This window comes from Ranitomeya imitator, chromosome 1 (assembly GCF_032444005.1).
Source record: "Ranitomeya imitator isolate aRanImi1 chromosome 1, aRanImi1.pri, whole genome shotgun sequence".
NCBI lineage: Eukaryota > Metazoa > Chordata > Amphibia > Anura > Dendrobatidae > Ranitomeya > Ranitomeya imitator.
In genome coordinates this window covers 188422044-188447474 of record NC_091282.1, presented here as the reverse complement: position 1 = coordinate 188447474, position 25431 = coordinate 188422044, and the positions used below count along the sequence as shown (strand labels likewise).

Below are 25431 nucleotides of genomic sequence, written 5' to 3'. Positions count from 1 at the left end.
CTGTATGCCCATATTAATAGCTTAGATAGGTCAAAAAGGATAGGTAATCAATGTCTGATCGGTCGGGATCTAAGAACGGACATTGCTGCTAATCAGCTGTTATGTGTTGGTGATGGCTGCCGACGGTAGGATTTCTTAACTTGCGGAGCTCCTCTGTCTTTCTGATAGTATCCGCCTCCTAGTCATTTCAATAGGAGGCTTATGTGTAGTACCCTGCGGTAGCTACTACCAGAAGATGCCAGCTCTGCAAGTGAGTATTTCCGTCTGCCGACACCGATAGGAACTGATCGGAGGGGGTGCCAGCTGTCAGACCCCAACCCATCAGACATTGATGACCTAATCTAAGGATAGGTCATTAATGCTAAAGTAGTGCACAACCTTTTAAATTAATACATAACTATCTTTTCACTAGGAACTTAATTGCATATATTCTACCTTTGCTCTTTCCCATGCTCCGGCTTAATTCACAAGTATCAGACGGGATTAGTACTCTGCCTGAATTTAATATTGAGACTGTATGTAGCTCCTGTTGTTCCCATCCAGCTGTGCATTATTCCCCTTAGAGCCAGCAGTATCCAGACAAAGTAGAGAATCTCTGCTCCAACTAGGAAACCTATTTCACTTTCACAGATTTCTGCCAGCAGTTCGGAGAAACCTACCATTGAATGTGACAGAGGTATCTGTCTGCATTCTTCCTGGGATTTGTTCTGCTTTGTAATGAAGACGTGGTTATTGTTGATCACTGCTTCTCTGTGTATACCCAGTAAATTGTTTTCCCCAGTGTCCTTGGCGCCACCTAGAATTGATTTAATTGATTTGTTATAAAGCATACAGAAGAAGGAACCAAAACCTCAATATTGCTGTCAGTGTCTGCAAGCATAGTTTATTTCGAGATGATTACTTGTACCAAGCAACACGCCCCCCACCAATGGTCTGTAGAATTCGGCCTTCGTGGAATTGATGCTCTTCGGATGAATTTTCCTGTCTTGTCTGACCCGAATTTGTCTTGTCAGTGCTTAAACGCAAGTTGTCGGGTTGCTAATAAACTTTTTGATCTGTTCTATTTGACAAATCGTATCATGCAGCAGATGGCAACCTGCAGTCTGAAGAACAGCAACTACCGTATTTTTCGGATTATTTGATGCACTCATCCCCCCCCCCTCCCCCTTATAATTTTTGGGGAAAATGGGGGTGCGTCTTATAACACTGGTCAACAAAGAAAAAAAATTCTGGCATGAACCTTAAGAACAGTTTTAGACTAATTTGAGGGTGCTGAATTCAAATCTGACTTTATAAAATCACATTGCGTTTTTGCGCTATAGGTATATAGCCCATTTTCATGAATTCCATGATAAATATAAGTAGTGTATGAAAAGTGCCAGTGTATACGGTTCACTAAGGTAAATTTAGTTTTTATTTAGTCTCCCAATAAATGTGAAAATATCTTTATTTTCTTTGAACATGCATAATTCCCATTTGTTATGATAACACCCTTGTTTTCTGTGCTACTGGGACAGTAGAGCTACAGCAGAGCATTGGGTGAAAACTGAATGGCCTTAGCGACAAGAGTTTGGCATCTGGCGATAAGAATGTCATCCATGATCCTCTAGTGGATAGGAAGGACATTGTCTTTCCTCCCTTACACATAAAACTTGGATTGATGAAGCAGTTCGTCAAAGCTCTCCATCACAGTGGAGAATGCTTTAACTATATATGTTCAACTTTTCCTGGTCTTAGTGAAGAGAAGAAAAAGGCTGGAATATTTGATGGACCTCAAATAAGAACTCTTATGAGACCCCCAAATTTTATCACATCAATGAATGAGACAGAAGAAAGAGCTTGGAATGCATTTTGTAATGTGGTGCACAATTTTCTAGGGAATACGAAAGCAGACAACTATGAAGAGATTGTGGAAGAGCTACTAATGAGTCTGCGAAATCTTGGATGTAGAATCAGTATCAAGATTCACTATTTACACAGCCATTTGGACTTTTTTCCAGAGAACCTTGGGGATGTGAGTGAGGAACAAGGGGAGCGTTTTCATCAGGACATTAAAATAATGGAAGAACGGTATCAAGGCAGGTGGGACTCGCATATGATGGCTGACTATTGCTGGAGCTTGTTGAGAGACAACCCAGAAGCTGTACATCACAGATCACCCAAGAAACGAAAGTTCAAATAAGGTAACGTTCACACTAGCGTTATGCTAGTATGCGTCGGGTTAGCGTCGGGCGCGCAGCGGCGACGCACGCGTCATGCGCCCCTATATTTAACATGGGGGACGCATGCATTTTTGTTTGTTGCGTTGTGCGATGCATGCGTCTTTTTTGCCGCAAGCGTCGGACCAAGAAAACGCAACAAGTTGCATTTTTCTTGCGTCCCATTTTCGGCAAAAAACGACGCATGCGTCGCAAAACGCAGCGTTTTTGCGTGCGTTTTGCCGTGTTTTTGCGTGCGTTGTGCGTTGCGTCGCCGACGCAGCGGCGCACAACGCTAGTGTGAACGTAGCCTAACTGCCATTTGTCATTCATCTGTGTGCCATATATATGTGTTTTTATATTTTGTAGTTTGTAATCTTTGTTATTCCTTGATTAAAAATATACAAAATGTAGTACCAAAAATCATGTGTTTTTATCATAAAACATTAGGAGTAATTTATCAAAAATTGAAAATATCTCGAAATCCTGATGTGATAGCCAAAAAGGGAGTTCATATTTGTAATCAGCAGCCAAAATTGACTTAAAATATGTTTTAAAACCATTTTGCCAGAAAAATAGCGTTGACCAGTGTAATTCGAATATACCTTGCGCATGGACAAATGGAGATCTCGGCACCAAGATTTCGGGAGATGAGGTCTCAACGCCAAGATCTCCATCCAGCTGAAATCTCATCTCTCGAGATTTTGATCCTAAGATCACCATCTGCGCGTGCGCCGCCCCCGGCGGCAGCCATTTTCCCGGAGACCACAGCACATTGAACCGTGGAAGTGTTAGGGCTCTGGCCTGCCGCAAAATGTCGGCAGAGCCCTGGGCAGCGCCTGACACCCATGCAGCACTGCTGGGCATCCTTAGTAAACCAAAACATTGAACTATAAACTCACATCATGACACAGTAATCAACCAATGTCTGAGCAAAAAAAATGCTGCTTTACACTATACAATCTAATCAAAAGAATTGAATAATTTGAGAATAAAAGATTATTTTTTTAGAGCTCTGACGTTTTCAGAGCTCTGAGTTTTATCAGAGCTCTGGAGTCTGAACAACAGCTAAAGACGTTCCACGAACAGTTTAATCAATTTCATCCCACCATCAACTTAACACTCAACTACTCCTCTACTGAAATTAACTTTTTGGACACCATCATTATGTGCAGAACAATGAAATAGAGACATCCCTGTGTCAGAAGCCAATCGACCGTCCAACATACCTTAAATGGGACACTTTCCATCCAAAACCTATAAAAATCTCTTATAGTCTACAGCCAAGCCATCAGATACAATCGTATATGTTCCAACCCTATCGATAGAGATGAGCATTTTGGTCGCCTCAGAAAGACCTTTTTGAATCAGGGCTACCATCCAGGAACAACTGAAAACCAGATTAAAAGAGCCACCAGAATATTAAAGAATCACCTGCTACATCAGGGGTGTCAAACTGCATTCCTCGAGGGTCTCAAACCATGCGTGTTTTCAAGATTTCCTTAGCATTGCACAAGGTGCTGGAATTATTTTCTGCAGGTGATTAAATTATCACCTGTGCAATGCAAGGAAATCCTGAAAACATGACCTGTTTGCAGCCCTCGAGGAATGCAGTTTGACACCCCTGTGCTACATTATAAAGCTAAAGCAGAAAATAACCGGGTACCTCTAGTAGTTACCTACAATCCAAATCTGGAGGTGCTAAGGGGAGCTGCACGGAAATTACAACCTTTACTACAAAAAGATGCCCGATTATAATCCATTTTTCAAATCTAAGAAGCATCATTGTCAAAAGCTCCCTGTCCTCCCCAACAGCTGCAGGTATCTTTCCTTGCAACCAGAAAAAATTGAAAACCTGTTAATTTATAATGACCACGGACAAGATAAAGATCCACAATTCACATCAGGACTACAAAATACCAGGTACTTTCAGCTGCATCAAAGCAAAAGAGGGGAGAAGCCAGCGCTGCCTACGGTTAAAACGCAATACATAAAGTGCAAATGCACATATTAATTTCTAACTGTATTTTCAAAATGAGACATTTAGCAAACAATTGATCAATTCTTTGAGCTACCCCGCCACTTCACGGCATTCTCATATTGGGGCAGTCCTACACTACGTTTTTTATATTCGTTGTGCCATAAAGGTCTCCTAAACGAGTTAAAAGCAAGACCACATTAAATGCAAGCTGTACCTGGAGCATTACTGAATCACTCCCATGGTGCCATAGGGGCAAGCGAGGATGAATGTCGACCAGGTCCAGGCATAGACATTTCAGGTCCAACCTCCACACTGCCCAGCCAGCACCACAGATAAAGGGTGAGACAGCTGCATCACATCTAATGTGGTGTGCCTAATTATTTGTACCAAATGTCCAACTGGGGGTCTATATGTTGGTTAGACATGGAAAAAACTGAGAAAAAGGATAAATTCTCACCGCCACACAATAAGAGAAAAAATAATGGATCTATCTGTGTCCAAACATTTTTGTATGCATGACCATAGCACCATGGACCTGAAATTACTTGTTTTGAAAGATAGCTTCAAATCTCAGAGAGACAAGAGAATCTAGGAGTATAAACTTATGACGACCTTTGACACACTTAGTACAGGAATGAATGTGTCTCCTGCATTTATGTCTTTTACATCAATTAATGAATTTGCACTTCAGACCTTATGGGGGCATCATAACATAGAAACAGACCCCAATCAGAGGATAATAAAACATTCACTCCTTATCTACGAACTGTTCCAATATTGATGGACACAACTGTTTATCACTCTCCCATAATGACAGTTCTGTTCTGTGTTGTATATAAATATGTGATTCTTCAGATGTTTTATTAGTCTATGCCTGATGAAGAGGCCTGATTAGTCTCAAAAGCTTGCAATTTACCAGCTTTTCAGTTAGCCATTAAAAGGTATCAACCTCTGAGGACTCTCAATTCCAAATGTTATTCTATTTACTGGCTAACGTGGTACTAAGATATACAGGGGTTGGACAAAATAATGGAAACATCTGGAAACATCAACAAAAGTTAGTTTAATATGATATAGGTCCATCTTTTGTGGCGATTACAGCCTCAATTCTCCAAGGTATGGATTCATACAAGGTGTGGATTGTTTCCAAAAGAATTTTAGCCCATTCTGCAGTTAAGACACCCTCCAGTTCTTTGTGCGACGATGGTGGCGGAAATCGACGTCTAACGCTCTAAAATCAACCATAAATGCTCAATAATGTTGAGGTCTGGGGATTGTGGGTGCCAGATGAGATACTCAGCTTCATTAGAATGTTCCTCGTGCCATGCTTTAATGATTCTAGCTGTATGAATTGGTGCATTATCATCCTGAAAGATGGTGTTCCCCTTCGGGAACAGTGCTTTAACCATTGGATGCCCAAAATGCCTAAATAATCTCGGCTGTTAATTCTTCCATGAAGGGATATCATTGGCCCAGTGGATCTCCATGAAATAGCACCCCAGATCATCACAGAACCTCCGCCATGTTTTACCGTTGGGAGAAGGCAGTCTGAATGGAATGCTTCTTTCGGCTGTCTCCAAACGTACACTCGGCCGGAGGCCGGAAATAGGGTAAACGATGATTCGTCTGAGAATATTACATGTTTCCACTGCTCGAGAGACCAATTCTGGAGGTTTCTACACCACTCAAACGCTTGGAAACATTTGTCAGTGAGAGCAACGGTTTTCTAATTGCAGCTCTTCTGTGGAATCTAGATTTGTGCAGCTCCCGACAAACCGTTTTCATGGAAACTGGGTTCTGTAGGTGTTCATTGAGCTCAGCAGTGATTTTCGGAGCCGTGGTCTTGCGATCCTCTCTCCCAATTCGCTTTAGAGTCCAACGGTCTCGCTCAGTCAACTTTGACTTTCGGCCGGACCTGTGCTTTGCTCCGGACGTTTTTTCTTCTCTTTCAAACACGGTCATTAATTTGGAGACAGTACCTCTTGACACGCTAAGCATTCGGGCACTTTCTGTTACACTAGCGCCTGCCATACGAGCACCAACAATTTGGCCTCTTTGAAAATCCGAGAGGTCTGCCATTGGTATCAGGTTCTCATCAATGTTCTTACAATTATGCAAAACAAACAGTTAATTTACATACACATATAACATAACACAAATAATCAACTACAAAACATTACCATATGTCACAGTTTGCATGTTTATTACATGTTCGAAGTTTATGATGCCAAAACGTTAGGTGTTTCCATTATTTTGTCCAATCCCTGTATATATATATATATAGTATGGTAATTGCCTACTGAAAAGATTAGAAAAAACACCACCCTTTAGCATAAGATAGCCCAGAGAAAAACAAACACATTTGTCAGACAGAATTTATTAGTGCTCTTTTCAGGTCAGCATTGCACAGTAACAAAACGAGCAATAACACAAGGAAAATAAGAAAATCTTTTCATTTACAATGTGAAATGTTGACAACTGAATTGAACTTTTTCTATATGAACAGCAGGGTAAATAAGATCCAGTAAAAAAATGTTGCACATAACTATACTAGAAGCAAATCCATCTGCAGTATCGTAATTTAAAAATTTATGTATGTGTAAATCTGTATGGACCCAAAGGACCTAGATAAATTGATAAATATTAGTAGATGGAATATATAGTCCAAAATGAGATTATAACTCCATTATGTTACTCAAAAAATAGCTGGAGATTAGTATAGAAGGCTATCGGTCTTTTTTGACTGATCAGTACAAGTGTAAAAAAAAAGGGGAGCAAAAGGTAAACAAAAAAGAAAAACAAAAAAAATACCCATAGTAAGAACCCCTCAAATGAGGAAAAGTCAATTAACCCCAAGTTTCAGAACCGAGTAATGAATATTTAAAAAATAAAAATTCAAATTTGGTCATTTTTTATTAAACAGAACAGCAGGGTTAAGTTATTGTAGTGTTTATTAATGTGCATTTATTCTTGCATATGAAAAAAGAAAAAAAAAAAAAAAAAAAGTGGTTAGCACTCACCAAACCTGATGCTGTAAAAAGTCTTTATTTTGACATGGACATGGACGGGGAGAACATGATGTCTGGAGGATGACAGCTGTTTCGCGCTACATGCGCTTCCACAGATCCCGATGTCAGAGGGGGGAAGCATATGTATTTGTTTATGGGATCTTTATTCATTTTAGGGTGCACTAAGAGGGGTTCTAGAATCATGGAATGTTAGAATTCGAAGGGACCTCCAGGGTCATCATGTCCAACCCCCTGCTCAATGCAGGATTCGCTAAATCATCCCAAACAGATGTCTGTCCAGCCTCTGTTTGAAGACTTCCATTGAAGAAGAAATCACCACCTCTTGTGGCAGCCTGTTCTACTCATTGATCACTCTCACTGTCAAAAAGCTTTTTCTTATATCTAATCTGTATCTTCTCCCTTTCAGTTTCATTCCATTGCTTCTCGTGTTTCCATGTGCAAATGAAAATAAGGATGATCCCTCTACACTGTGACAGCCCTTCAGATATTTGTAGACATCTATTAAGTCTCCTCTTAGCCTTCTTTTTTGCAAACTAAACATTCCTAGATCCTTTAGTCGCTCCTCGAAGGACAAACTCTGCAGTTCACTCACCATCCTATTAGCTCTTCTCTGAACTTGCTCCAGTTTTTCCATGTATTTTTAAAAATGTGGTGCCCAGAACTGGACACAGTATTCCAGATGAGGCCTGACCAAGAAGGAGTAGAGAGGGGGATAATTACTACATGATCTTTCTAGACTGTATGCTTCTTTAATACATCCTAAAACTGTTTGCCTTTTTTTGCTGCTGCATTACACTGTTGACTTATGTGCTGTCTGTGATCTATTAGTATACCCAAGGCTTTTTCACACATGCTGTTGCATAGTTCTTTTCCTCCCATTCTATAGGTATACAGTAATTGTAGTTTTTCTTGCCCAGATTTCGAATCTTGCATTTCTCCCTGTTAAATACCATTCTATTAGTCACGACCCATTGTTCAAGCTTATCTAGATCCTTCTGAATCCTTTCTCTGTCTTCTCTAGTGTAAAGGTACCGTCACACTAGACGATATCGCTAGCGATCCGTGACGTTGCAGCGTCCTGGCTAGCGATATCGTCCAGTGTGACAGGCAGCAGCGATCAGGCCCCTGCTGCGATATCGCTGGTCGGGGAAGAAAGTCCAGAACTTTGTTTCGTCGCTGGATCTCCCGCTGACATCGCTGAATCGGCGTGTGTGACGCCGATTCAGCGATGTCTTCGCTGGTAACCAGGGTAAACATCGGGTTACTAAGCGCAGGGCCGCGCTTAGTAACCCGATGTTTACCCTGGTTACCATCGTTAAAGTAAAAAAAACAACCACTACATACTTACCTACCGCTGTCTGTCCCCGGCGCTGTGCTTCTCTGTACTGGCTGTGAGCACAGCGGCCGGAAAGCAGAGCGGTGACGTCACCGCTCTGCTTTCCGGCTGCCCGGCGCTCAGAGCCAGAGCAGAGAAGCACAGCGCCGGGGACAGACAGCGGTAGGTAAGTATGTAGTGGTTGTTTTTTTTACTTTAACGATGGTAACCAGGGTAAACATCGGGTTACTAAGCGCGGCCCTGCGTTTAGTAACCCGATGTTTACCCTGGTTACCGGCATCGTTGGTCGCTGGAGAGCGGTCTGTGTGACAGCTCTCCAGCGACCAAACAGCGACGCTGCAGCGATCCGGATCGTTGTCGGTATCGCTGCAGCGTCGCTTAGTGTGACGGTACCTTAAGGCTATGTGCACACATTCAGGTTTTTTCGCTTTTTTTCGTGTTTTTCCGTGGTAAAAATGCTATAAAAACACATTAAAAGCGCATACATTATTCATCTTATCATTTAGAATGCATTCTGCATGCTTTGTGCACATGATGCTTTTTTTTTTTTTCCGCGAAAAAAGCGCATCGCGGTAAAAAAAGCAGCATGTTCATTAATTTTGCGGATTTTCTGCGTTTTTCCCACTATTCTGTGCATTTCGGAAAAAACGCACCAAAAACGCGTCAAAAACGCATGCGGATTTCTGGCAGAAATGTTCGGTTTTTGTCAGGAAAATTTCTGCAAGAAATCCTGACGTGTGCACATACCCTAGCGATCCCTCCTAGCTTTGCATCGTCTGCAAATTTGATTAGTTTTACCTTCAGCTCCCTTATCTAGATCATTTATAAATGTTGAACAAGGCTAGGGCCAGGACAGAGCCTTGTGGTTCCCCACTTGAAACACTTTTTCCAATTGCATGTCCAATACAAATGTCCTAACTTAAGGGAATGAGTAAGGCAGAAGAAAACTGTGGGGCACAGTGATTTCTTCTTCGTACTTAAAGATGAAATTTGTGAAATATTTGTCGAGATAATGTAGAAGTCATGGAATTCCTATATGTAATATTATCTGGCATATTAATTGAAAGCGATACAGTAGACAGTAACTCGAGTGGTTAACGTCTCATGAAACCAGGCCTCATACAGAATGCCGCCATGCTAATGGGTGACTTCAGGAATTACTGGTGTCAGCAAAAGCCACTTACGATATAATGTATTATGCCGCCATACTGTGCTTGTAGTCCGGGCATAACACTTGCATTGCTGATAGGGCTTGAATATGTAGGACTCCCTGTGCACATTACGTAGTGTATTTCTGTAAGCACTTGTGCATACTGACATATTACATCCTGAGTGTTTTAAGAATCCATAAGGGTATGTGCACACGTTGCGTATTTCCTGCAGATTCGCAGCGTTTTTTTGTGGTGCAGAAACGCTGCAGATCCACAATTGATTTACAGTACAATGTAAATCAATGAGGAAAAAAAAAAGCTGTGCGGAAAATTCCGTGCGGAAACGCTGCGGAGTAAAAGAAGTAGCATGTCACTTCTTTTTTGCAGATCTGCAGCGTTTTTTGTACCCATTCCATTATAGAAATTTGCAGGGGTGAAAAATGCTGATAATCTGCAGCAAAAAATCCGCAGCAAAACCGCACCAAAACCGCACCAAAAACGCTGCAGATCCGCACAAAAACTAGACATATGCAGCTGCATTTTCTGCCAAAAGATGCAGAATCAGCACCAGAAATTCCTAAGGCTAATCCGCAACGTGTGCACATAGCCTAATAGGTGCTAATAATTTTTTTAGGAGTGTCTGCTGTGATTTTCTATGCACCTGATTTCGTACAGATGTCTAGCTTTGGGGGGTACATAAAGGCAATGCTCCTTCACAAAAGTACACAAATTGGCTCTTTCACAGACATTTTCCTCTGGATGTGTCAGCACATTACTGTATGGAGATGGCACACAGCAGCAAGTGCAGGGACCATCTGCGCACGTCTTCATACATACTGTGCATGTGCGCTGTATTACGTCTATATACACTAGTGTGAAAAACGCTATACTGACCGTGCGTAGATTCACTTTAATGCTGATATACTATCAGCAGGTTTTGGCTACCTCATCTAAGAGCAGCATAATGTATGAGACGAAACCCTGACTCCAACGATGTATCACTTAGATTACTGGGTGCAGTGGTTCTGACCCAATCCGAGCTTTTAGATTTAGAATGAAGCAGAGCTGAGGAAGCTGCCACGCTCACACCACAGCTAACCGCGCCCACTGCAGGTTCTGCATGTACAAAGTCCATAGACCATGAGGTGCTTAGTTGCTTATCTTAGTGATAAATCCTTCACAGTTAGTAAACAGCAGTTAGTAAACAGCACTTTGACAAGTGACACGCTGAATTCTGTGTTTCAGCTTCTATCTTCTGCTGTCTTCAAATTACTTGGCAAAAACCTGCTGACAGATTTCCTTTAACCCCTTTCTGCCATTGGACGGAATAGTACGTCGGATGGCAGATCCCCCGCTTTGATGCTGTTTTGTACAGCTGACATGTGCCTGCAATAGTGGTGTGTGTGGAATTGCACTCGCCGCTATTAACTAGTTAAATGCCGCTGTCGAACGTTGACAGCGGCATTTAACAAGCGCATCCGTCCGGAAATGCATGCACAGGCGACCCCCGTCATGTGATTGGGGGTCATCGGTGCGCTGGCATAACAACCAGAGGTCTCCTGAAGAACTATATGGTTGTTGATGCCAGATTGCTGTAAGTGCCACTCTGTGGTTGGCGCTCATAGCAATACAGTAAATCTGCTACATAGGAGCGATCTGAGCATCGCCTCTATGTAGCAGAGGCGATCGAGTTATGGCAGCTTCTAGCCTCCTATGGAGACTTAGGGTATGTTCACACGTTCAGGATTTCCATCCTTTTTTTTTCAGGACAGTTTTTTTAAAAAACTGCAGCTCTTGGCAGAAAACGCAGGTCCTTTTTTTGTCCTTTTTTGATGCGTTTTTGATGCGTTTTTTGATGCGTTTTTTTATCCTTTTTTTACTGTGTGTTTCCTAGGAAGCTTTTTAGGGCTAAAATGGCTGAAAATACCTAACCCTACCCCTAACCCTACCCCTAACCCTAACCCTACCCCTAACCCTAACCCTACCCCTAACCCTACCCCTAACCCTACCCCTAACCCTACCCCTAACCCTACCCCTACCCCTAACCCTACCCCTAACCCTAACCCTACCCCTAACCCTACCCCTAACCCTAACCCTACCCCTAACCCTACCCCTAACCCTAACCCTATTCTAACCTTAGTGAAAAAAAAAAAAAAATTCTTAATTTTTTTTATTGTCCCTACCAATGGGGGTGACAAAGTGGGGGGGTGTCATTTACTATTTTTTTATTTTGATCACTGAGATAGGTTATATCTCAGTGATCAAAATGCACTTTGGAGCGAATCTGCCGGCCGGCAGATTCGGCGGGCGCACTGCGCATGCGCCCGCCATTTTGCAAGATGGCGGCGCCCAGGGAGAAGACGGCCGGACGGACACCGGGACGCCGGGTAAGTATAAGGGGGGGAGATTAGGGCACGGGGGGGGCATCGGAGCACTGGGGGGGGGCATCGGAGCACGGGGGGGGGGCATCGGAGCACGGGGGGCGGGATCGGAGCACGGGGGGGCAGCCACACTCCGCCCACGCACTTCCGCCCGCTCCCCCGCACTTCCTGCTGCAGCGGTTCTGCACATCAAATCGCAGTAAAACCCGCAGATATATTTTTGATCTGCGGGTTTTACTGCGATTTTGACCTCACAATGGAGGTCTATGGGTGCAGAACCGCTGCGGTTCAGGAAGAAGAATTGACATGCTCCTTCTTTTTTCCGGGAGCTATTCAGCGCGTCTTTTTTTTTTACAATTTCCGGACCATGTGCACAGTGTGTCCTGTTTTCCATAGGGTACAGTGTACTGTACCCTGCATGGAAAACAGCTGCGGAACCGCAGCCGCAAAACCGCCGCGGTTCCGCGGTAAAAAACGCACTGTGTGAACATGGCCTTAAAGCATGACAAAAGTAAAAAAAAAGTTTTAAAAAATATGAAAAAAAAAATATAAAGGTTCAAATCACCCTCCTTTTTCCCCATTCAAAATAAAACAATTAAAAAAAATACACATATTTGGTATCGACGTGTTCAGAATCGCCGATCTATCAATAAAAAAAAAAGATTAACCTGATCGCTAAACGGCTTAGCGAGAAAAAAATTCCAAACTCCAGAATTACTTGTTTTTGGTCGCCGTGACATTGCATTAAAGTGCAATAATGGGAGATCAAATGAATGTATCTGCACCAAAATGATATAATTAAAAACATAGGCTCGGCATGCAAACGATAAGCCCCTCACCCGACCCCAGATAATTAAAAATGGAGACGCTGCGGGTCTCGGAAATTTGTGCATTTTTTTTAGGCCAAGTTTGGATCTTGTTTTCACCACTTAGATAAAAAAAAACCTAGACATGTTAGGTGTCTATGAACTCGTGAAGACCTGGAGAATCATAATGGCAGCTCAGTTTTAGCATTTAGTGAACTTCGCAAAAAAGCCAAACAAAAAACAAGTGTGGAATTGCACTTTTTTTTTGCAATTTTACCGCACTTCGAATTTTTTTCCCATTTTCAAATACACGACATGGTAAAACCAATGGTGTTGTTCAAAATTACAACTCATCCCACAAAAAATAAGCCCTCACATGGCCATATTGATGGAAAAAGAAAAAAAGTTATGGCTCTGGGAAGGAGGAGAGCAAAAAACAAAAACGCAAAACCAAAAACGGCTCCGGAGGTTAAGGGGTTAATAAGTATCTACTATATAATTGTCTAAGGGTCACTTCCGTCTGTCCTTAGGTCTGTCTATCTGTCACGGATATTCGTTGGTCGCGGCCTCTGTCTGTCATGGAAATCCAAGTCACTGATTGGTCGTGGCAAAACACCCACGACAATTGCCACGACCAATCAGCGACGGGTGCAGTCCGGCGGCAAAATGGCCGCTCCTTCCTCCCCGCAGTCAGTGCCCGCTCCATACTCCCCTTCAGTCAGCCCTCACACAGGGTTAATGGCAGCGTTAATGGACCGCATTATGCCGCGGTGTAACGCACTCCGCTAACGCAGCTATTAACCCTGTGTGACCAACTTTTTACTATTGATGCTGCTTATGCAGCATCAATAGTAAAAAGATCTAATGTTACAAATAATAATAATAATAATAATAAAAAAAAGGTTATTCTCACCTTCCGAGGTTGCGTGCTGTCCTCGGCAGTGCAAGTGGCAGTTTCCGGTGCCAAGGATGCTATGCGAGAAGGACCTTCCATGATGTCACGGTCATGTGACCGCGACATCATAACAGGTCCTGCGCTCATACCAACCCTTGGACCGGAAGCTGCCGCGTGCACTGCACACAGGCACCAGGACTTCAAGGGCCCTTCGGAAGGTGAGTATTTTATTTTAAGCCTTTTTTTAACCACGCATATAGTGCCCACATTGCTATATGCTACGTGGGCTGGGTTACATACTGCGTGGGCTGCGTTATTTACTACATGGCTGCTATGTACTACGTGGGCAGTGTTATATACTATGTGGGCAATGTTATATACTGCGTGGGCTGCGTTATATAATACATGGCTGCTATATACTATGTAGGCAGTGTTATATACTATGTGGGCGATGTTATATGCTGCGTGGGCTGCGTTATATACTACATGGCTGCTATATACTATGTGGGCAGTGTTATATACTATGTGGGCAGTGTTATATACTATGTGGGCAGTGTTATATACTACATGGCTGCTATATACTATGTGGGCAGTGTTATATACTATGTGGGCAGTGTTATATACTACATGGCTGCTATATACTACGTGGGCAGTGTTATATACTGTGTGGGCTGCGTTATATCTATACTACGTGGGCAGTGTTATATACTGTGTGGGCTGCGTTATATACTACATGGCTGCTATATACTATGTGGACAGTGTTATATACTATGTGGGCAGTGTTATATACTGCGTGGGCTGTGTTTTATACTGTTTGGCCTGTGTTATATACTGCGTGACCACTGTTATATACTGCGTGGCCACTGTTATATACTGTGTGGCCTGTATTAATGCATCGGGTATTCAATAATATGTTGTGTCCTGTGCTATATACTATGTGGCTGCTATATACGTACATTATTATTATTATTATTATTATTATTTATTTATATAGCACCATTGATTCCATGGTCCTGTACATGAGAAGGGGTTACATACAAGTTACAAATATCACATACAGTAAACAAACTAACAATGACGGACTGATACAGAGGGGCGAGGACCCTGCCCTTGTGGGCTTACATTCTACAGGATTATGGGGAAGGAGACAGTAGGTTGTGGGTTGCAGGAGCTCCGGTGTTGGTGAGGCGGTAGCTCCGGTGTTGGTACATACTCTAGAATACCCGATGCATTAGAATCGGGCCACCATCTAGTATTATATATTTGTGTGTTACAAATACTGCAAATACTGGCACTAGACTTTCCCTATTTCCTAAGAAATGCCACACTTTGTCCTGTTCTTCCTGATGTGGCGGGTAACATTGGTGATAGGTACAGAAGTGAGGAGAGTGGAATAGCGCTGTCTCATGCTGCTGCATTACTCTTTCTGGCTGTGGACTAATAGACTGAGCTATAAATCTGGGGTATTTCTGCTTCAGGAGTGTGGTCACTTTGTCTTCCAGATTAAATAAAACGCTATTTCTTCCACACGACATTCTTCTTTAGAGCTGAGGAAGAGGGAAGTAAACTGGGAAATGCCAGGCATACTGCTTTATCCGGAGTTCCTATTGTGATGGCTTTTTCTGTTTTTTTCTGTTTTCCTCTGTGTAGTTGACTTTTGGCCAGGTTCCAGGTTCTTCAGTCCTATAGTGCAAGAGGTGGAGAAGAGGAGTTACGCTCTTCAATACACGACACTAAATACCAACAAACCACAACAAAAGTGCTAGCAAATCTCCTAAAATAATTTATTGAAAATATTAAAACGATGCAAGGTAAATAAAGATTTAAATAAATGCAGAGTATCCAATTAATAGGGGTCACAACTATACATAAATAACAATGTCGGCCAGGACTCTGAATTTTAAGGGGCGACGAGGCTTGGGTTAAACGCGCGTTGGGGCTGGGGATTCACACTATACGAAATCCTATTTGGGGGCATCACTTGATGTAAGTATTGTGCCTGCTCTGTGGTCCTTTTTTCCTTGGTACATACCATCTTATTTGTTAAAATCCAGAGTCCTGGCCACACGTTGTTGTCTGTGTACTTTGTACATTTGCTACATGTAATCTATGTATACTTGTGAGAGCTTTACCAGAATGGTGTATAGGAAAAGTAGTTTATAGGAAAAGTAATTTAAATGGGGTTTTGCATCTTCTTTCTTCAGGAGTGCACCACTCCACAGCCTTCCTGCTTGCCAGGGACTGCGTTGCGCTCTTGATAACAGGCCATTCAGGGTGGCAGGAAGGCTGTGTCCCTGTCCCTAACTGTGTACTCTCCAAGCTGTGCCTCTGCAGTATTGCAGAAGTTCAGGGCAGACGGAGTGAGCTTGTTAGCTTCAGATCAGTGCTTATTAATTGTAAAACAGATTGTAAGCGCACGCTCTTTGTCTGGGAATCCGACCACCTCTGAAGAGATTGGAGAGGTGGCTGGTAATTTAGGCAATTGGCAACTCACAATGGATTTTAAAATCCCTCTGTTCTTAAGAATAGAGCCGACTTTTAATCAGCGTTAAGTTGCTTGTTCTTAAAATGTAAAATTTTACCCATTTAAGATGAGACAATCCCCTTAAACCTGTCCATTTGCAGCAAACCTTTAACCAGGGGTCTTGGAAAATGTGCTCTGTGATAGGAGTGGGTGCTTTACATGATGCTTCCACCTTTTCCTAGTTCTAGTCTTTATAAATCTCTCCCAATGTATTCAGAATCTCCCCAGAAACCTAATAGACCATGAAGAAGAAAACATAAAAAACAAGGATGACTGTCTTATATTAATTTGCTGAGAGGATTTGTTTTATGCTGTTTGGCAGTAATGGCCTGTCCCTTTTGTTGCCAGCGAGCAGAGGGACTCCATTCCCTGGAGCAGCTGTCACCTCTTCTTACTAGGAGCCTGTGACTGGGGCAGATCCCCATCCTGCGGTGCACCAGGGCCTGACTCTGATCCTCATGTAGGATAGGTTGTGATTACTAAGATTCAGGGTGGGTCCTCTCAGATTTCCTTTTAGGAAGTTGTCTGTAGGGTGTCGGAGACTGATTGCTTCACTCAGACTGCAGTGTACAGTGGAGGGAGGCGACTGTGAGAAAGTTCTGTCTTCTCACCCTTCCTAGAGTTACCGTGCTGGGGAGATTCACGTTACTGTATGGACTTAGGAAACGTTTTCCTCATTTAAGGACATATTCAGACCTACATGAAGCCCAAGGTAAGTGTAGAATAATAAGTACAATGGTTAAATCTTGTGTGGGTCCGTAGATTGTGAGGGAAAGCGCCACTAGTCAGTCATTCATGGCATATTCCCCACCATGGACCACTGCCATGATGAAGCCCCCCTGTACAGCAGAGATGGATGCCACAAGCATTTCAATTGTTAACACTTTAGTGTGTTTCAGGTCGATTAAGTGTTGAAGAAATTTCCAAATTTGGCAAGATACCTAGTTTATTAAGCAGCATATGCATTATTAATAAGATGTGGTCATATTACAGTAACACCTAGTGAGTGATTTATAGACTTCTGTGACTAGTGATCCCACTTAGTAATGTACCGAAAATGAATCTCTAATAATCTGCTAATAGTATAATCGTACATGGCAAAAAGCAGGGATATTGTTATTATCCGATTCCCTTTATGAGCGATAGTAAATTCTAAGGTTAAATATCCATGGATTCAATGTTACCAAGTATACAGCTGCCCTGTGTGAATGGGAGCTTGTGGCCCCTCTCCCATAGGTATACCATTTACAAAGTGGTATTTATTTTCTTATATTCCTGGAGTTTAGAATGGTTTTGTTCTACACTATATACTTGATGAAATTACTGGCGTTGTGTCATAGCTGCGATTTATAGTCTGCCTGGGAAATCCTTTTGTAGGGAGAAGGGCCTTGTAAGGGTACCGTCACACTATAACATTTCGATCGCTACGACGGTACGATTCGTGACGTTCCAGCGATATCGTTACGATATCGCTGTGTCTGACACGCAGCAGCGATCAGGGATCCTGCTGAGAATCGTACGTCGTAGCAGATCGTTTAGAACTTTCTTTCATCGCTGGATCTCCCGCTGTCATCGCTAGATCGGTGTGTGTGACACCGATCTAGCGATCTAGCGATGCGATCCAGCGATGCGTTCGCTTGTAACCAGGGTAAACATCGGGTAACTAAGCGCAGGACCGCGCTTAGTTACCCGATGTTTACCCTGGTTACAAGCGTTAAACTAAAAAAAAAACAAACAGCACATACTTACATTCTGGTGTCCGTCAGGTCCCTTGCCGTCTGCTTCCCGCACTGTGACTGCCGGCTGTAAAGTGAAAGCAGAGCACAGCGGCTGTGCTTTCACTTTCACTTTACGGCCGGCAGTCACTGAGTGCGGGAAGCAGACTGCAAGGGACCTGACGGACACCAGAATGTAAGTATGTGCTGTTTTTTTTTTTTTTAGTTTAACGCTTGTAACCAGGGTAAACATCGGGTAACTAAGCGCGGTCCTGCGCTTAGTTACCCGATGTTTACCCTGGTTACCCAGGGACCTCGGCATCGTTGGTCGCTGGAGAGCTGTCTGTGTGACAGCTCCCCAGCGACCACACTACGATTTACCTACGATCACGGCCAGGTCATATCGCTGGTCGTGATCGTAGGTAAATCGTATAGTGTGACGGTACCCTAAGTCATGGATCACAAATGGCCCCTATGTCCTCTCCTGCCAGCAAACCATTCTGACCGGAGGGCACAGTGGTTAGTAGATCAGTAGGAAATAGGAGTCGGCACCTGTGACTTTTACAACCACGCTCTCTTGTATTTGGCTTCAGAGTGTTCTGGGTAGGTACAGAGACATTTTTTATTGCATTTCTATCCTTCAGCTTGTAGTACAGAGAAATGTTGATCTTTTCCAATGGGGCAAGCTCTTGGACTCATTCACATTGTACAGTTTTTCACTATGGCTCCATCCTATGCTGTCACTATGTTGAGTTCATAGTCATCCGTCATGTAACTGTTAGGCTGCATTCACACTCAGTGCTCAAGTTGTGGCTGAATACGGTTTCCCTACACAATCGCTTAATCTTGCTGGGAAACCGCTGTTTCATCTGCAAAACTAGAGGGGCCCTTAGGAAGGGTCACATGGTCTTTTGATTTGGTGAATGTACAAAATAAGGTGAAAAGACTAAAGCGGCACTGGGCTGTTGGGGTCTTGTGCAGCAGTGCGACCGCTGTGTGTGAATTTGAGCTAATAAAGCTGCATATACAGTTGTGCTCAAAAGTTTACATATCCGGCAGAATTTTTACTTTCTTGACTTTTTTTTCAGAGAATATGAATGATAACGCCAAAACTTTTTTCCACTCATGGTTATTGGTTGGGTAAAGCCATTTATTGTCAAACTACTGTGTTTTCTCTTTTTAAATCATAATGACAACCCAAAACATCCAAATGACCCTGATCAAAAGTTCACATACCCTGGTGATTTTGGCCTGATAACATGCACAGAAGTTGACACAAATGGCTTTGAAAGGCTGCTAAAGGTAACAGCCTTACCTGTGACCTGTTTGCTTGTAATCAGTGTGTGTGCATAAAAGCTGAGCGAGTTTCTCGGATCCAGACAGACTCTTGTATCTTTCATCCAACCATTGATGTTTCTGGATTGTGAGTTATGGGGAAAGCAAAAGAATTGTCAACGAATCTACAGGAAAAAGTAGTTAAACATGAAAGGCATACAAAAAGATATCCAAGGAAAAAATAATGCCAGTTAGCAGCATTCAAACTGTGATTAACGGAAAATCAGGGGTCGTAAAAACAAAACCACAGTCAGGTAGACCAACAAAAATGTTGTCTACAACTGCCAGGAAAATTGTCCAGGATGCAAAGAAAAACCCACAAATAACATCAGTTGAAATGTAGGACTCTCTGAAAACTAGTGGTGTGGCTGTTTCAAGATGCACAATAAGGAGGCACTTGAAGAAAAATGGGCTGCATGGTCGAGTCACCAGAAGAAAGCGCAAATGCCACAAAGTGTCTAGCCTACAATACACAAAGCAGCACAGAGACAAGCCTCAAAACTTCTGCAACAAGGTAATTTGGAGTGATGAGACCAAAATTGATCTTTTTGGCCACAACCAAAAACATTACATTTGGAGAGAGGTCAACAAGGCCTACGATGAAAGGAATACCATTCCTACTGTAAAGCACGGAGGTGGATCGCTGATGTTTTGAGGATGTGTGAGCTACAAACTTAGTCAAAGTTGAAGGAAAGATGAATGCTGCACATTATCAGCAAATACTGGAGGCAAATTTGTACTCATCAGCCCGGAAGCTGGACATGGGACTTACTTGGACGTTCCCACATGACAACAATACAAAACACAATGCCAAGTCAACCTGTCATTGGTTACAACAGAACAAAGTGAAGGTTCTGGAGTGGCCATCTCAGTCTCCTGACCTCAATATCATTGATCCACTGTGGGGAGATCTCAAGCGCGCAGTTCATGCTAGACAGCTCAGGAATTTACAGGAACAGGATGCTTTTTGCCAAGAAGAGTGGGCAGCTTTACCATCTGAGAAAATAAAGAACCTCATCCACAACTACCACAAAAGACTTCAAGCTACCATTGATAGAGGGAGCAATACACAGTATTAAGAAATGGGGTATGTAAACTTTTGATCATGGTCATTTGGATGCTTTGGGTTGTCATGATTAAAAAGAGAAAACGCAGTAGTTTGACAATAAATGGCTTCACCCAACCACTAACCATGAGTGGAGAAAAAGTTTTGGTGTTATCATTCATATTCTCTGGAAAAAGGCCAAGAAAGCAAAAAAATTCTGCAGGGGTATGTAAACTTTTGAGCACAACTGTAGTGTTGGTCAGTACTTTACTAGATCCACTTATTCATTGAATTATCTATGGAAATGCTGTTATACAATGACTTATTAAGATGTCTGGTGAAGTGATCATACATTGGTCTCATTTTGCTATACTATCAGCTACACCACACACATTTTTTTTTAAAATAAAGATAGGCAATTACGTTAAAGGTTCGTAAGTTTTATTATATATGTCTGTTAAAATAAAGTCTAGTGCAAACACAGCATGTTTAAGTCAACAGCGGAACATAAATGTTAGATCAGTAAATAATGGTATAAAGGAGCATTCATCTGTCATCTGTTCGAGACATCTGTATAAAAGTGGAAGCAAACTTTACACTGTGCAAACTTTAGAGACCTATGCCACAGACTATATACTGTATATATAATATTAAGTATGGGCAATGGCCATGTGTATGTATGTATATTAGCTCAGCTATAATAGGGAAATAAGTTTGCTTCTACTTTTTTACAGATTTGTCGAATGACAGACGAATGCTTCTTTGTTTAATTCTTTACTGCTCTAACAAAATTAAATTCCCCTAGTTCACCAATACGGGCTGTTTATGCATGTAATTTTTTTTTTTAACAGGCAGTATTCTGGAAAGGGAAAGAAGTGGGTTTATTGTCTGTGGTTTGATGACCTCATAGTTCAAGTTGGTGCTTGACCCTGCACATGGCTTCCCCAGAAATAGTACATTTCTCTTTTACTCTGTGACTAGGTCGTTTTGTTGGACAAATGACTTCACGGATTTCCATCCATAAACTATGTATTTTTTCATATGCAGTCAGTCATATAGTCACAGCTACATTTACACATAGTCAGTATAAGGAGAATTGATTTACCGACATACATTTTAACCCAGAAGATTTTATTTTAGCAATAACTAATCATAGAGATTAGTATCTATTATCTCCTATAAACATAAATGAGCCTTGCATGCAGGGCCACCTCTCTGTTCCTGACAGCTAGACACAAAGTCATGTTCCCACGATATTTATGGTTTCCAGTGTTGGGGCTTATATCTATTAGATATTTGGAATATCCTGTCAATCTGCAATAAATGTTCCGGATGGGACGTTATATAGAGAATAATTAATTATTAGTGGCAAGTATTTCCTGAAGGTATAATATATCGCCAAATGAAAGGAAAGTCTAGGACGGGGACAAGTCCATGCTCCTAGTAGCCAAAATGCCACAAAAATTACATGTTTGGTGCCATTTGACCATTGGGGCTGGGGAAAGATTTGGACAATTAGACCGCTGTATTGATAAGTCATGCCTTGCGGTACAGACAATGTGTTTTCAGTCTGAGTGCTGTCCGTGAAAAAAAAAAAGACTACACTCAGACCAATCTTATTCAGTAGCTATTAAGATTTTCTATTTTTTTTGCAAGGGGGGGGGGGGGGGAGGACCGAATGTCCGCTTTGAAAAAAAATAAAATAAAATCAGAGCATACACTAGTGCTGAACTGCAGAAAAAGACATGGACGACACATCTAAAAATCGTACTTTGATTTAATGGTGCTAGGAAAAACGTAACATTAAACATTCTCACTGTATGAAGCCCACAGCCATGTCACGGCGAACCTCTCAGTGGGTCGCTAACTTTTATAGCCTTAAATCTCGCCCGCCCTGCTGGCGTGCTGTCCCATCACTGTAGTTGGCGCATGGGGCCGCACCTTTTAAGGTCAGGAAAAAGTTAGAGACCCATTAAGAGGATGTTCGGTCTATGTCTTTTTATTTTTTTCTACAATTAGGTTGTTCACTAGTTGGACAACTGCTTGTCATAGCCCACACTTGGCCCCGATAACACAGTAAAACCTATACTCGCCTCCTGTGCCGCTGCTTTTCCCACTGTGTCAATACTCGCTCTCCCTAGGGCTCTCGTACGGTGTTGTGACACCGGTGCCCAATCAAACATGAAGAGGAAGTCCACGATCAGTTGCAGCCCTGACTTCCTTTTCATGTTCGATTTGTCCAAAGGCGGTGACAGTGACGACAGCGCTGGTTGGGCGCCAGCGTCACATGTCAAGAGCGACTGCCGACACCGCTGGAACGGCGCCAGCACGGGAGGCGAGTATAAACTTTATTATGTTATCGGGGCCAAACATTTTATCAAGAAGGGGTTGTCCTAGTAGTAGACAACACCTTTCAGTATATAGCATGCACCTGTGTTTCATATTTTGGCTGAGACTTGCCTATTCAAGTCTATTGGTACATAAACCCCCCCCCCCACAGATCTGCTTTTTACGAATACATTGCATTTCTTTCGCAGAACTGTATTTATTGTTGTACATTTTAATAACTACTGATGTATAAAGGCGATGCTATGTCGATTACATACCGATGACCATGCAGATGAAATATTGTCCTTTTTGCCTGAAAATTGGATGTTTTTTTATATACGTACTTGTGTGAACTTTATGTAATTCTCATCAGTAAGGAATCTATTCAAATAGGAAATCTTTAGGAAGCCCGGACTTGTCGTTGCTTTAGAGGTTTCTCGCACTTCTGAGGCTCAGCCTCTCGTACATGACCTTTGTGTGTGTGCATTAGGGAATGGTGTCTCTGTCTCCGTATGTTTATTATCCTATAATCCAGCAGCAATCTTCATAATGACATGTAAAGCTTCAAGTTTTATGTGTCATTTACGGTCACATAATTTAACACCATTGCATTAAGAACGTACAATTTATTGTCTTGTAAAAGCAATTGTAAAACGTTCTTGGGTCCTCAGTGGATGAAAAAGCATCCGAGGCATTATTACTGTCTGTTTACTCAAATATTATAGAAATCCGTGATGATGTGCGCCATTGTTGGCAAAAACATGTTTCTCCGGAAATGCTGCGCTCTAATATCCAGTTGTATGCAGTATTTTATTGTGTGCGACTGTATTACTGGATAGTTCTCTTCTGCTTTGTAGGCTGCTACTTTGTTTTAAATTATTTTTATGGAAGCAATGCAAATGACCCATTTTCTAATGTAATGAAAAGCAATAAATGTATACTATTCTAAGCGGTGGACAGCTGCATCACTCATTATGACACTTCCTCAAATGTAGAGTTTTTATTGCTTCTCTCTTTTGTGTTAATGTATTCATCAGGGAAAAGAGGGAATTATTAGTGCAAGGTTTCTTAAAGAAAATATTTCCTATCGCCTATAGAATCTGTTCCTGAATCTTCTTTTAAAGAGTAACTAAACCTTAATTATGTGTGTATATATTGTAGGCATTCACGCTCCCAGGTAGGCATTAGGATCCTTGTGTCAAAGCAGTGTGAGCTTTATTGAACTCCATAAACTTCTACAATGATTTATTGGGAATCTGTCACCATATAAGCCCTGTCTAAACTATTAATATGGGTATACAGGTTATACAATGCTGAAAAAGTCCTACCTGTGTGTCTCGTATCAGATGTCTTGTTGAGAAATCATCTTTTATCACTTTATATAAGTGACCCCTTCCAGGCTTCGGGTAGGATAACTCTGCCTCCAGAGATTATTTTACTCTGGTAGATACCAGTGAGATAAGAAACTAACATAGAACAGGAGAAAGAAAAATTGTCTTCGTGCAAACACATTTTTGCAACTCTCTGAGCTCTGCTGTATTGTAACAGTATTGCAGCCATGACTGCCTGTGAGATGGAAGCTGAAGCTGAGAGGACCCTGCAGATTTCTCAGATATAATCACACACAGCTCTGCAGTGAGCGTCCATCACACATCACACTGGTAACACTTCCCTTCATGTAAAATAAGCTCTGGAGGCAGAGTTATCCTCCAGGTGGCTGAATCCTTCCAAGCTATATGTGGAAAAAGGAAGTCTCTCTTCCCAGTGAATCATCACTGCAAATGTTCCAGGCAGGGGAGAGGAGCAGAGCAGTTGAGTCAGGATTTGAAGAGTGGGCTGATAAATGCATTGACAAGAAACTTCCTCTTTCTACATAGAAAAGAGAAACATTAACTGGGTAGAAGGGCAAATGAGCAATTGTAAGTACACAGTGCTGTATAATATGATGATTGTAATCAGCTATCTAGAGGATTAAAACTTTGATGGGAGGAGTGCTTCTTTAAGTGACATTAGTCCACTGTCCATAGTTCGGATATGACAACATTATCTGCATTCTTTGTGAACTGTAAAATGATAGTCATAATAACCTGTAAAAGTTTCTCCAGCTTCAGACATAATTTTTTATAGGCTATAGTGAGGGTGCGGGTGAGGATAATATGCCCCTTTTCTTCCAGGATTGTCCAAGAATTTCTCGACGTTTGGCAACCCTAGACAGGAACAGATCTGAATGATTACCACGGGGTTACAGTGCTGCTGAGGATGTTGGTGCTTCTTCAGCCAGCATCTATCTCTCCCTTCAATGAGGAGAGAGGAGAAAGCCACTGGTAGACACCTTTGGCAGGAGCTTATCCCTGAGATTTGCCTACAAACCACTCTAACATTAGAGGTTTTTTTGAGGAGGTCAAAAGCGATAAGTTCTTCATATTGTAACAACTTCAGGGAATGCTTTTTCTTTTGTGGCATTTTCTTTGGATTTTTCCCCACTAAGATTTTTAGTGTTTTGAACTATTTTCTCTTACAGTTTTTAGCTGTATTTTGAGTGTTTTTTTGGATGATTTTATTCTGATTGACTTGTATAATAAAGTCTGTGGCAGCTTCAGAGCATAAAACCCCTGAAGAATTAACAGGTCACTTCTTTTAAGTGCTTGAAAATTTTAAGCAAATCACAAAATATGAAAAAAACTGAACGTAAGAACAGCAAGTAATT

At 42.0% G+C, this 25431-nt stretch overlaps 1 protein-coding gene across 3 annotated transcripts in view; it reads left to right on the top strand.

The window, feature by feature from the left end:
• MCC (MCC regulator of WNT signaling pathway) overlaps positions 1–25431 on the top strand; it is a 514674-nt gene that overhangs the window by 220380 nt on the left and 268863 nt on the right. The window contains exon 1 of one of the 3 annotated variants that reach the window (XM_069752927.1): positions 16872–17013. The exons of the other annotated variants lie outside the window; for them this stretch is intronic. Within the exon in view, the coding sequence (XP_069609028.1) occupies positions 17002–17013 (12 nt within the window). The 5' untranslated portion in view covers positions 16872–17001. Of the gene's footprint in view, positions 1–16871; positions 17014–25431 lie in introns of those variants that run through there. 3 annotated transcript variants of the gene reach the window in all.